We start from the raw sequence: 13,004 nt of genomic DNA on the forward strand, positions 1-13,004 counted from the left end.
GCAGAGCTGGGACTGTGAGCCAGAGCTCTCGACTCCCAATGCCTTGTGCATTCATAGGCAAAAGATCAAAACTTCTTTTTACTTCCTCTCAAAGGCTTTTTTAAAAGGTGCTATTAGTGTGAGCAGATTGGTGCCACAGTTGACACAGGTGCATCTAGTTCTCTGGGGAATGTATCACAGTCACTTGCCATTGTCATCTCCCCATCATATATTCAGCTTCCAGAAATATTTTCCCAGACTCGTATGCAGAGAAAAAGAGCCCAGATGGTTTAAGTCATGAAAGGGACATTTCTCATGGTAGTCCCCAACAAAAGCAACTGCCAGACACATCACCCTTCTTGGTGGCCCCCCCAGGGACTCATGGTGCAGGAAATACCAATGCCCAGGTTCCCTAAGACAGGCATCAAGCTTGTTTGGTAGAGTCCAGTTGGATTGTTCCAGAGAACAACCTCTGCATGGCAGGAATAACTTCTGTGTCTTTGTTTTACATTTAGCGCCATGGATACTGCACTTTGGGAGAAGCTTTCAACAGACTGGACTTCTCAACTGCCATTCTGGATTCCAGAAGATTCAACTACGTAGTACGGGTAAGTCTCAAGAGCCCAAAGCTTATCCAGATTCTCATGTTGAATTGTCTGTTTGGGTTTCCTGAAGTAGTTTCCTCAGAAGATAGCAGTTCAGGACCCTGAGTGTTTCCAGGCAAGCAGAAAAAAAGGTTCCCAACCTCCCTCTTCAAGGTCTTAGGTGAGGATGTCCTTGAGATCGACCCTCATATACAGGGACTGCCATACTCCTTCAGTAAGTCAGTCTGTTCATGAGCCGGTTCCCTCAACTGAAAATTCACTGCAGTCCCTTGAGCCCACCCAATAGACAAATGGGAATGTGTTGCAGGTAGCAGCATGAGCAAGAGACACTACGGCAGGAACCAAGCCCTAATATACTTTGGCTTGTTTTAAAACCTTCTGCATCTGATTGTCCCTTTCCTATTCTGCTTTGGCTGACTCTGAGTGACCCTAAGGAATTCTTACTTGGGGACACAAAACTGGATAGGTTTACAGCATCTCAATGTGGCCTTCTATGACTCACTTCCACCCCCATGCCCATGTGATAATGGCACTTAGTCCCCTGTCTACCTAAATCCTAAAACTGCCTGTTGACATCTATTGATTTCCATTTTAAACTTTATTTTAGAAAAAAAAATAAGTGAGTTTTCACAATTAATTAATGAATACTACTGGGATTAAAGCAAATAAGCTGACCATGACTTCCAAGCCATCGATTCTTGCCATTTGGGTGACTGTTGTTGTTATTCCCCCTGAAGGTCCCTTGCCCATTTTTGTTGGTGGCTCACCAGGGGAGGTAGCAGCTGTTTGGGTTTCAGGCTCTGAAGTAGGAGGGAAATTTCCCCCTGTGGGTGTTGCTTGGTTTGGTTTTAATTTTCTTTTTCTGAGTTGTTGGGCTTCTCAGTGCTGTGTCACAGAGTCAGATGATTGCAGAAGCTCAGCCAGAGTGATGACATTCAAGCCTCTTGAGGCCTGATCATTCACCTGTCATCTGGGCAGATGCAAGCTTGGCCGTGCAAACTGACCTGGTCAAAACCCAGCCTGCAGGTTAGAAGCGCTGAGTGGAGCCCCTGAGGCATGTGCAGATCAGTACACTCCCAGCTAAGCCCTGTTTCCAATCCGTGAAAACAAGAACCTTTCTTGGGTGAGATGTTTGTGTCATTCAGCATGACTCTGCCAGTTTAAGGAGGTCACCTAGTCCTCCTAGTGCCTGCAAACTAGTCAGGCTGGTTGGAAACAGGCCCAGGGAGATCTTGAAACTTCTGTTGCTAAGAATACGAATAGTTTCCATCTTCTGTGTTAGAGGAAGACACCTAGATCTGATGTCTTGCTACAGACTGATCATTAAAACAGTCCTTTTTTAGATGGTTTTTCTTCCTACCTATATTTTCTTTCATAAAAATAAAATAAAGCGAAGGAATAAGGACCATAATAGTGGAAATATAACTTCAGGTAACTGTGTGCAGTCTCAATTTTTATCCTTGCAGAAACCCAATGAAGCATAGGCACTTCTGCAAGCTTCATTTAAACAAATGGCAGGCAGGTTAGCAAAGTAAATGACTTGTCCAAGGTCAAAAAGCTACAAAAGAGACAATATCAGGATTTGAAACCTGGGCAGTGTTAGGGTCCATACTCTTAAGTTTTATGAAAAATTCCATGTAAGCCAAGGATTTAAAGTAAAATGTCCTGAAGTCAGGTCCCAGATCCTGATTTTCACCTGAAGACTCGTTCTCCTCCACTGTAAGAAGGACTGGACCCAATTTTATAGGGTAGCTGTGGAAATATTTGGATATATTATACATGCAGACCACAATCCACCAAAGTCAGCTTCTAATATTTAATATTACCTGCTTACCAAAATTATTATTGATTCCCTATAAAATGCCTTTTCAATGTGGTTGATAAAGATGTATATCTCCTTTAAAAAAATAGTAATTGGGTAATCTGGCATTTGATTAAAATTTGGCACACAGAACTTGTATCTGGTTGTAAGATACATCATGAGTGCATGCCTTTAAGTAATCTTAAAGACAGAAATTACTAAATGCTTTCAAAGTTAAATAGGTTCAGAAATAGTGGAAAAACATTTCTGTTTTGGAAAGAACAATATTTTTTCCCCTTCACTGTTAGAGGCCTCTGTAATTTGAGAAATAATATGTTATTTTTATAGAGAACTTAAAACATTTTAATGATAGGCACTATGTTTTGAGGTTTTTCTTCTTAGGAACTCATTATACTTCTCATATATTTTTCTTATCCTTAAACCAACTCTGCAGAGTTACTTGCCAACATATTATCCCTGTCTTACTACTTGGATCTAATGGTGGTTTGATGCCATGATGATTGTTTGGTTCCATTAAAGAGCTAAGCCAGTTTTCAGGGCCACTTGGGGGAAAAAAGGTTTAAAGTTTTTAAAGCCAAAGTACATCTTTAAATTTTCCTATATTCAGCTGGCATGATGACACATGCCTGTAATCCCGGCTTCTTGACAGACTGAAGCAGGAGGATCTCAAGTTCAAGGCCAACCTGACAACTTAGGGAGACCCTGTCTCAAAAATTAAAAAAAAAAAAAAAAAAAAGCTGGGACTATAACTGACTGGTAGAGTGCATGCTTGCCATGTGCAAGGCCCTAGGTTCACTCCCCAGGACACACACACAGTTTTTTATTTTATTTTTTAACTTTTTAAAATTATTTATTTATTTAGGTACTGGGAATTTAACCCAGAGGCACTAGACCACAAAGCCACATCCCCAGCCCTATTTTGTATTTTATTTAGAGACAGGGTCTTACCGAGTTATTTAGTGCCTCGCCATTGCTGAGGCTGGCTTTGAACTTATGATCCTCCTGCCTCAGCCTCCCAAGCCACCGGTATTACAGACATGCACCACTGCATCTGGCTTTGTTTTATTTTTTTAATGTTCATGCTGGCTGTCATCTTCCAAAAAAGAGACATGCAGAGATAATTAAAGAGATAGTCAACACTGCTGCCTCAAAATGCTAACATCTCTATCAGCATGAAAATTTCATGGAATTTTGGGGATCTGAAAAAAAATTGTTATAAATTTTTAAAAAATTTTAAATGACATCTGCTTGTCATTTTAATTGGCTTCAAACTATGCACAATGTCCCTGCTGCATCACTTATACTCCCCCAATGAATTAAACACAAGTTGAGCTATTATTGAAAATAATTAGAAGTAGCAACTTACCTATTTGTGGAAGTCCATTTACAAAAGTAGCTTATCTTCTTCCTCAAGACCAGAGGCTTCTGGTGGCTGAGACAGTCATGGGATTGACAGTTGGTGACCAAGAGAAAATGGGTGCTAACTAATCAGGTACAGAGAGGTCAGAGAATTAAGTGGATTTCAGCCCTGACTGCACATTAGAGTCAACTACGAGGCTTGATAGACTTCAGAGGCCTGCCTCTAGAACTTCAGACTTAATTAGTTGAAGATAGTACTCAGGTATTGCCCTCTTTAAAATGTTAGCCAGGTGATCCCAATGAGTTTTCAAGTTTGCACATCAGCTCAGAAATGACTTTGGAGCCCAAATGTTATATTTTGCATAATGAAGAATTAAATTTTGGATATGACTTCTGGGGTATATAATGTGGTCCATTAGGAATGAATGCAGTAATGGACAGGGAACAGCCCCTTCGACATCCCACTTTGAATTCAAAGCTTATTAGCTGGGACACCATCTGCAAATCTGCCATTGTACCTCTCTAAACTATAACACTGGAGTAATCATATCTGTATTAAAACATTTTTGTGAGAATGGAAAATACAGTAGTAAAATAAAGATAACGGATATGAAAATGTTATATAAATTTCAAAAAGAATTGTAATTTATTTTTCAGGAAGGAGGTAGGATCTAAACATAAGCAGTCATCTTTCCTCGGCAATTAATCCAATAAGTCCCAAGTTTTCAATTCTGTGAACATAATAATTATTTCAAAGTTAATATAAGTGGTATATTACTCAATGTAAGTTTTTATAGGTGTTCTACATCTGGGCTGATGGAACAAGGAAGTCTCAATTTGCAGAACAGATACAATGTGGGGTTGGAGGACATTTGCCTATTTGCTTAGAATGGGTGCTTAGAACTTGTGTACATTTTTTAAATCCCTATGCTCTCGCTAGTGAAGCTCAACAACAGAAAACGTCAACATTTACCCAAGTGCCTATCCCTGTTCCCCATGGAGTCAGTTGAGAAAACTGCATTATTGGGATAACATAAATGAAGATAAAAACTGAACCATACCAATAAAAAGCATAGCTTAAAAAGGGCAGGAACAAACAGCTAAGTAACTGTGATTGCTGAGTAGAACTGGAACTTGAACTCAGATTTGTACTATTCCAGAATCTGTGCTCCTGTCACTTGGCCCTGCCACTATCCAGTGAGGGAAATAGGAAGATAAAATAGATACAACCCTGCATTAAGGTCTACTGCAGGTATCAGCAAACTGCTGGCCCTTAGGCTGATACAGCCTACTACCTATGTTTGCATGGACTACAAGCTAAGAATGATTTGTATATTTTTTAATATCTTACAAATAAAAACTATACTATTTTATAACAAAAAATTATATACATCTCAAATTTCAGTATCCATAATATTTTATTGTAACATAACTATGTTCATTCATTAAATATTGTCAATACTCTTTCTGTGCTAAATGCATAGTTGGGTTCAGAGTTGAGCAACAGAGTTATTGTGGCCTGTAAGTCTAAAATATTCATGATCTGGCCTTTACATAAAAAGTTGTTGACCACTGCTTTACCATCTAACTGGTTATTTGAGGAATATGCATTAAAGGAAGTTACCTGAGCCATCAACATAAGAGAGTTTGAAACTACCAAGATGTAGCAGAGCCAGATGGCCTATGAACTTCCAGAGGTAGGATCATGTGGGCAGGGTAGCTGAAAAAGTCTTCAAGGAGAAGGTGGGGTTTGAACTGGTCTTGAGTAGGGATAGACTTAATGGAGGCAGGCAGGACTCAGGTCTGTTCAGAGACCAGTGAGCAGAATATTCCATTTGGACAAAAGTAGCAGTGTACTTTATGATTCAGGATCAGCTAAGAGAAGGGCCACAGGCTGGTTGAGCATGATCCTGGACAGGCCTCATTCATTCACCTGCTACATGGGAATGATGATCATAGTACTCCTCCCAGAGCTGTGACTGACACTGAATGAGATAAGCAGGTCACAGTGCCTGTGTGATAAGAAGCCCATGAGCTCTGCTGATGACTAGTCATTTAAATCTGACTAGGAGGAGATTGCTCAGGTTTGAGAAGAGGCTTTGAAGGAGAAGCTACTTCATGCACCATCATCTGGCAAGCAGGAGGGAGCTGCAGGGTGGGAAATAAACAAGGAACAGGGAACCCTGAAAAAGCAGTATTTCAGAAAGTCATGATTTTGAAATGGCTTCTGACATTTCCAGATGCTATCAATTATCATATGATAAGTCTGTTACTGTGCAGTTTGCTGATCACATCCCTGTACTTTTATTTTGTTGATGAGCATCATCAGGTGGTTCAGAAGGCAGTTGTTGTTACCCGTTTTAGAGATGAGGAAGCAGAAGCCATGGAACTGAGTGATTTGCACAAGGTCACCTAGCCAGAAAGGGATGCAGAGGCAAAACAGGACCTGAATCTGGTCCTGACTCATGCTCCAGTGTGTTCCCCCTCCACCACATATCTGGGATGGAGAAGTTCAGAATGGAGCCTGCCCTCTTCTATAATCACTAAATTATTTGCACACACTGTCTTACAGGAGAAATCATGTCAGGATGACCTTGATCATCACTTCCAGCTCTCTCTATGGGATGAGAATGAGGGCAACTATATGGTAACTGTAGCTGTCATTATCAGCCCCAGAAGGTCATGCATAACTTGAGTACTGACTAGAGTATACTAACCCATATGTGTTACTTGATCAGGAAGGACAAGTAAAATTTGCAACCCACCCTCCTGCAGCAGAAAAGAACATCACAACCTAAACCAATGCACATTCTTTTTTTTTCCCCACATTACCACCCTAAGTCTATTTGAATATTTCCAGAAAGTTTCTGCATTCCTACCACCCCTGAAGTGCATTTTCCAAAAACATGTTTTAGTTTAAGTTGACTGGTGGTTTGGCAAACAAAAGGTTGAATATGGCCCAATGACTCAAATTTAAACCCAGTGCCTTAAATTGAGAGCATGCTGTTGCCAAGCCCCTGCGGGTCATGATTAGCATGAGCAGCCTGGCCCTGCACATAGGTTCCTCTGCTTCAATGACCTTGGGGATTAACTTGGTGCTAAACACACTTGGTGGCCTTTCTGTGATGGAGGGTGGCCCTGCCACCTGGGCCATAAAACTGGTGGTATCTGGAATAGAGGGAAGGTGGCCAGCTGCCACACAGCAACAAAGTCAACAGAGAAGGGCTGTGACTCCATCTGAAAGGGACTCTCAGAAATGATCATGAGCGATGATGACTTTGTATTTTCCTATCTGATTTTATTTTGGAAACCACTGGATCAAAAGCATGCCAGTTTGTATAATGCTTTTCTTGAGGACTCAGAATCTAAACACATAGCACAAAAGGCTCAGAAACATATTTTATGTTGAAATTGACTTAGATCTCTAAGCTGAGTTGGTGCTTATTATACAGAGGAACATGCCAAATTGGATAGGTAATTAAGTTTTTAAGTGTCAGTTCAGCAGACTTTTGCTCATCCAAGGAGGAATGTTCCTGAGAGTATCTGACTCTGTGCTCTGAGCAACTAGTATCTGAAAGTCTCTTGATTCCATTAAAGAAAGAGATGGACAGTGTCTAGGAGCAAATTCCCATTATCCTCCTGCTAGGTCTCCACAGGGGGCAAAGTGCTTCAAGAGAGAAAGCCTTTGAGTCCATGAACTTCTGTTTTGAGGCCACAAACTCACAGTGCCTTAGTCACTTGAGAATCACGGGGGATCTGGCCCCTGCTTGTCAGGTACTTCCAGCCTACTTTGGGTGACAAGACACAACATTTAATGAACAAGTTGAGTTTGGTACTGGCTAGGAGCAAGTGGTTTCTTGGGAGAGGTAGAACCTGAGAATCTGCTTCTTTGAAGGATGACCAGGATTTGGCAGATGGAGAGGCAGGGGGAAAGCTTTGAAGGGACAAATGACATGAGCAGAAACCTGGATATGAGAAAGAATGGAAGTGAAGGGGAGTGATCATGGGTGAGGGCTGAGGACAGTGTGACATTCAGCCTCATAAAATCAGAATAGAGGTGGGGATATCAGTTTAAGAAAGATCACTGAGCTAACCATTGTTGCTCAGAACCAGGCACCGATGTAACATCAAAATTAATTGGGATCAGTGAAAGATGGAGAGGCAAGTTCCTCTCAGCTGAGGATACGATTAATTCATGTAAACTTGGCCCTCGCTATTTTAACTCCCTCAGTTAGAAAGATGTTTCGCTTGCAAATAATATTTACCCAATCTTGACATGCCTGAAGATTATTAATGCTGCTGAAATTTTTCCTCTTCCAACCTGTCAGTGTTCAAGCTCAAAGTCAGGACAAAACTTTCCAGGCTCATGCTCTGTGTTATCCATTGAGTAAATAAGGGTCTTGGAAGTGCACGGCACTGAGTGCAGGCAGAGGCCCTGCCTAATATAACCAAGAGTTTATTGCAAAAGACATCACCTTCTGGTGGGCACCCAACTTGAGTACTGAACGTGAGACATGGCTGGGGCTTCTTGAGGCTGGTGCTCTTTCCTGCCTTTGATAACAGTGGCAGACTTTCCAGTCAAGCTTCAGAGCTCTGCTGTCATGGGAGATGGAACAGTTGGAGCATAACTTCTGTTCTTAACAATCTCCCATGAGATAGAGTATGCTTGGGCAACAGCCTCATGGTTAACCTCCATGTGGTTTTGACCTTCTAAACTAACAGGCAAGGGAAGCTGCTATTTTTGTTACTTTTTTTTGTAAGTTGTAGATGGACACAATACCTTTATTTTATTTATTTATTTTATGTGGTGCTAAAGATCAAACCTAGTGCCTCACATGTGCTAGACAAGAGCTCTACCACTGAGCTACAACCCCAGCCCCATTTGAGGATTTTAAGCATGGAAGTGATATGCACTGATGTATTTTTACAAATAAGAGTGCAATGTTAGGATGCACTGAGGGAAGAGAAGGAGCTTGCTTTTATGTGAGTAATGTAGGAGGGAACTCTCTCCTGCCTGTGTGTCTTCCAAATGTCACTTCAGTTGTGGTTGATGTGCATTCTGAGATTTGCTCTTCCGCATTGCCTGCAACTAGATTTTTCTCCAACTCATCATCTCCAAACTAGCAAGAGCTAAAGCTGAAGAGCAGGATGTGGTTTGGGCAAGTGGTGACCACCACCCCTTCCTCTAGTAGCACAGCCTCATTCCTATTACTGCTCAACCAGTCACTACAGATCAGGCCTGATCACCACATTGGCCACACCACAATGACAGGGTGGAATTCAGGAGGAGCCCAGAGCCCTCCTCCTTTTCCCCCCTCCCCCTCTTGCCTCTCAAACACATCCACAAATTACTGGCACCTGGGCTAAATTTGCCCAGTAGAAAACAAACAACCACTTCCAAACAAGCCATTTTCCTCTGCTCTCTTTTTTCTCTTGTGGCTAAAGACAAAGAATCCAGTTGGCTCAGTCATTTTGGTAAACAAATTGCTAGATACAAACCTACTGCCCCAGGGGCATACAACTCATGAACACTGAAGTCAAATTAACAAATTCTGTCCTCTTTACTACTAGTCCCAAACAACACTGCTACTGTTTCTGGACCTGCGTAGAAATAAACTGAATGTTTAACCAAAAGCAATTGCCTTCTCCTAAATGTGCTATTACAAACATGCTGCATATTGTTTCTCCCTTAACATGAAAAGCTGATCACCAGTCATAGAATAATACTGACGTGAATTTCCAAGCTCTGTGTCTCCAGAACATAACAATACATAGTACTGCTACTATTAAGAGTAAAATTTGGCCCCACATTTGCTTTTGCTGGTACGTCTTTAGGTGAGTTATCTAACTTCTCCGAGCCTCAGTGTCTTCATTTTAGCAAACTACCTCATTGGGTTGTTGTTGAAGATTAAACAAGATCATGCATGCAAAGCCCTTGGCACATTCTCTGTCACATGGTAAACACTCATTATTGTTAGCAAAATAAGATTTCATGGTACATGTATCTATGCAAGTCTAAAAGATGTGTCAACATTAGCTTTTACCAACAGACAGGGAGTTATTAAAGGCATCATAAACATAATAAAAATGACAGAAAGAAACATTTAAATTTGAAAGCATTTAATTGACAACACAACTAGAATATAGAGTCTTTAAATGGGCTATACTTTGTCCTATTAATTCACTATTTTCTGCAATGGCAATAATTTTATCTAGCAATATTCTCTGTATTATGATAAAAGCCAATGATAATAATGTATTTGGTATACCAAGCATAGTTGTAAGTGCTATATGAATTTGTTTAATCTTCACAGTAACTTGAAATGGATGCTACTATTATGCATATTTTATAGATGGGAAAACTGAGGCAAGCAGTTGGACTCTGGAACTTCCACTCTTAAACTCTAGGCTATAAATCAGAAGTTGGCAAACTATGGCCCAAACACCTGGCCCTCTACCTGTTTTTGTAAATAAAGATTTATTAGAACACACCTATACACATCATTTACATATTGTCCAAGGCTGCTTTTGCACTACCACCATAAACCTGAGTGTTACAGAGGAGACCATGAAATCCACAGACCCTAAACATTTACTACACTGGCCCTTTTCAGAAGTTTGCCAACCCCAGATGTCAACTTCAAACTTCACTAGCAGACTGGGATTTCAAAGAAGAAAACTATCTTATAATAATAATAATGCCTTATTTGGGGCACGGATTTTTACGTATTTATCTCACCTAATTCTCATAATAATCCTGTGAAGTAGGTAGTTTTTTTTATTGCCATTTTAGAAATAAAGAAACTGGGAGAGATTAAATGACTAGACAGTAAACTCCATAAGACTAAGGATGATGATGGTGTGTCTTTACCATCATATCCGCTGGGCATGACCTACCACAATGCTAGGACAGAGTGGACACTAAAAGAAACACTTGCCAAATGAATGACAGTTGTAAAGGTCACCAAGCTGAAGAATCCAGGTCTCCTATTCCAGGGTTCCACAGCTGCCTGGCAGTAAAAAAAGAGACTTTCCCTTGAGATTGGATGAAACACAGAGTAGTTGACATGTCATTCTGCTGTCTGTTGACAAATCCTTGCTGATATATTCTTCCCTGGCCTAGTCAAAGAAGATAATCTCAGCCAGTCCAAAGGGCTTTTTGTTTCCCGTTAAATGCACAGTCAGAGCCTTCAGAGTTTTCTTGTCCTTGTGATTGGTGCACTTTTAGACGAGATTAAAACTGACACCCTCCATGAGATGGTAATCACATGGAATCTGGGTTTTGGACAGATTTCAGGCCAAGCGCTGCCTTCGCTCCTCCTGCCCCCTCGACCCACCTCCCACCCAGTGGTGAGTCACAGTGAGCCGGCTGCCTCCAGAGCAGACTCCCGGCTTTTGTTTTCTTTCATCTTGCTCTGTGCTGATCATGTGAGGCTCAGGGTATTAATAAACCACCGCCTGGGCCTTCTGGATCTTGCTGTGGGTCAGGGAGATAAATGAAAGGTTTGGCTAGCCCCTTTGTGCCACTTTCACTCATCTCTTGACTGTCACATGCTGGTTGGTGGCAGAAGTAAATCAGATAGGCAGAGAGCATTCAGTGTGGTCACTGCCCATAGCCAAGTCCTCTACCCTTGTTTTGATTTCTTCCCTTTCTTAGCAACACAGTCGGCTCCTACCTTCCAGCCTTAGGTCACCAGTTCTCACCCCGAAAACCAGTTCTTATGTGTGTGGAAGATACATATCCAGGCAGGAAAAGTGTTTTGGGTTTCTCTTTTTTCTCTTATTTTTCAACTTAAAATTTGTGTTCAGGAAATGAAGTCTTTCCGGGGGTTTGACAGGTGCCTAAAAGGCTCAGTGGGGACAAATGTTTGAACAAGTGCTTTGGAAGCAGAGGTGCTCTAAACTGCCTGGGGCTTGAGCCAAGATTGCAGTCCTCCTCTGCAACCCAGGTTTTTTAAATTTCACTTTGCTTCTTCCCTCAGTCTTGATGCCAGCACCCAACACAGCACTATAGTCAGTGTTTTGGAGTTGCGTGGGATCCTGGCCAGGGCCATCTCTTATAGAAAGTTCCTAGGAACAGGAATTCCAAGAAAGAAAGGGTCTTAGTTTTCTATTTACAAAGTCTCAATCTAGTTTGCTCTCCTGGGGACCTGACACTTTGTGTCAACCCTTTCTTTTGATACCTGTTGGAAAGCATAAGGAGTGTCTCCTTATTTTCCCATTTCCAAGACACTGCTTTGTCCTCTTGCTGGCTGTGAAGTTGTTTATTTAAGCCTCACTTTGTTCATCTGTTTAGTGTGTCGAACTAGACCATCTGTAAGACCCCTGCAAAGATTCTACTGTTGAACTTTCGTGTTTCAACAGTAGAATCTTTGGGGTTTTTAAAATCATGACACAGGAGTACAGAATTTTCCCATACAAGGAAAGAAAACTGAACTAAGAACACACCAACTTCAGTTCTTATCTGTTTCATTTGGGGATAGCAGATTAGGAATGGGACATAGTCCTTCAACAAGCCAGTCGATTTTATTTAGCACCCAATATGTTCCACACACTGCACTAAGGGCTGTATGTACATTATCTCATTTAAAGCTCACAACAACCTCAGGGACTCTGAGTATTAATAGAAACCTTGGGTTACCAAGATAGCTAGTGACTTGCCCATAATCACAGAGCAAATGATCAGTCAAATCAAGACTTGATCAAGGCTAAGAATTATGAGCATCCTAGTTCTCAGCCACAGTGACATCACTGCCACCAGATCAAAACAGGTATTCAGACTACAAGTCCTTAAATTGCCCTCATTCTCCTCTGATTGTCCCCTTTCTATAGAAAGTTGAGTGCAATGAGATTCTAATGAATAGGTGCATTTATTGAACACTTCATAAGCAGGAGATATCTGGAAACTAATTGCTATGTCCTTGAAAAATGCATGAAGTACTGAACATGAGCTTCCAGGTGCCTCCAAGGCAGTCGGTGCCAATGGGGGAAAAGTTCAAGTGGGAGCAGAGCAGAGCAGTTCCGTGGTGCAGGTAGGGGGGACTGATTATGCAGAACTCAAGAGGCATCATGGGAGGTTTTGTTCTCTTCAGAGTGCCCTCAGCTCTGCCCACTGAAGTAGGGAAAGTAGAATGGATTACTCACCCCCAAAGCCAAAAGTCTTTACATTTAAAAGGAAAAAAGCAATTAAATATTCAGCCTGATTCATGGGTCTTGAATTACCCCATTTGTCTCTCATG

At 41.3% G+C, this 13,004-nt stretch overlaps 1 protein-coding gene across 2 annotated transcripts in view; it reads left to right on the forward strand.

The window, feature by feature from the left end:
* Positions 1 to 13,004, forward strand: part of Fbxo32 (F-box protein 32) — a 35,885-nt gene that overhangs the window by 8,343 nt on the left and 14,538 nt on the right. For both annotated transcript variants that reach the window (XM_078016730.1, XM_005316178.5), the window contains exon 4: positions 495 to 587. In XM_078016730.1, the coding sequence (XP_077872856.1) occupies positions 495 to 587 (93 nt within the window). The remainder of the gene's footprint in view (positions 1 to 494; positions 588 to 13,004) is intronic.

This window comes from Ictidomys tridecemlineatus, chromosome 7, assembly GCF_052094955.1.
Source record: "Ictidomys tridecemlineatus isolate mIctTri1 chromosome 7, mIctTri1.hap1, whole genome shotgun sequence".
NCBI lineage: Eukaryota > Metazoa > Chordata > Mammalia > Rodentia > Sciuridae > Ictidomys > Ictidomys tridecemlineatus.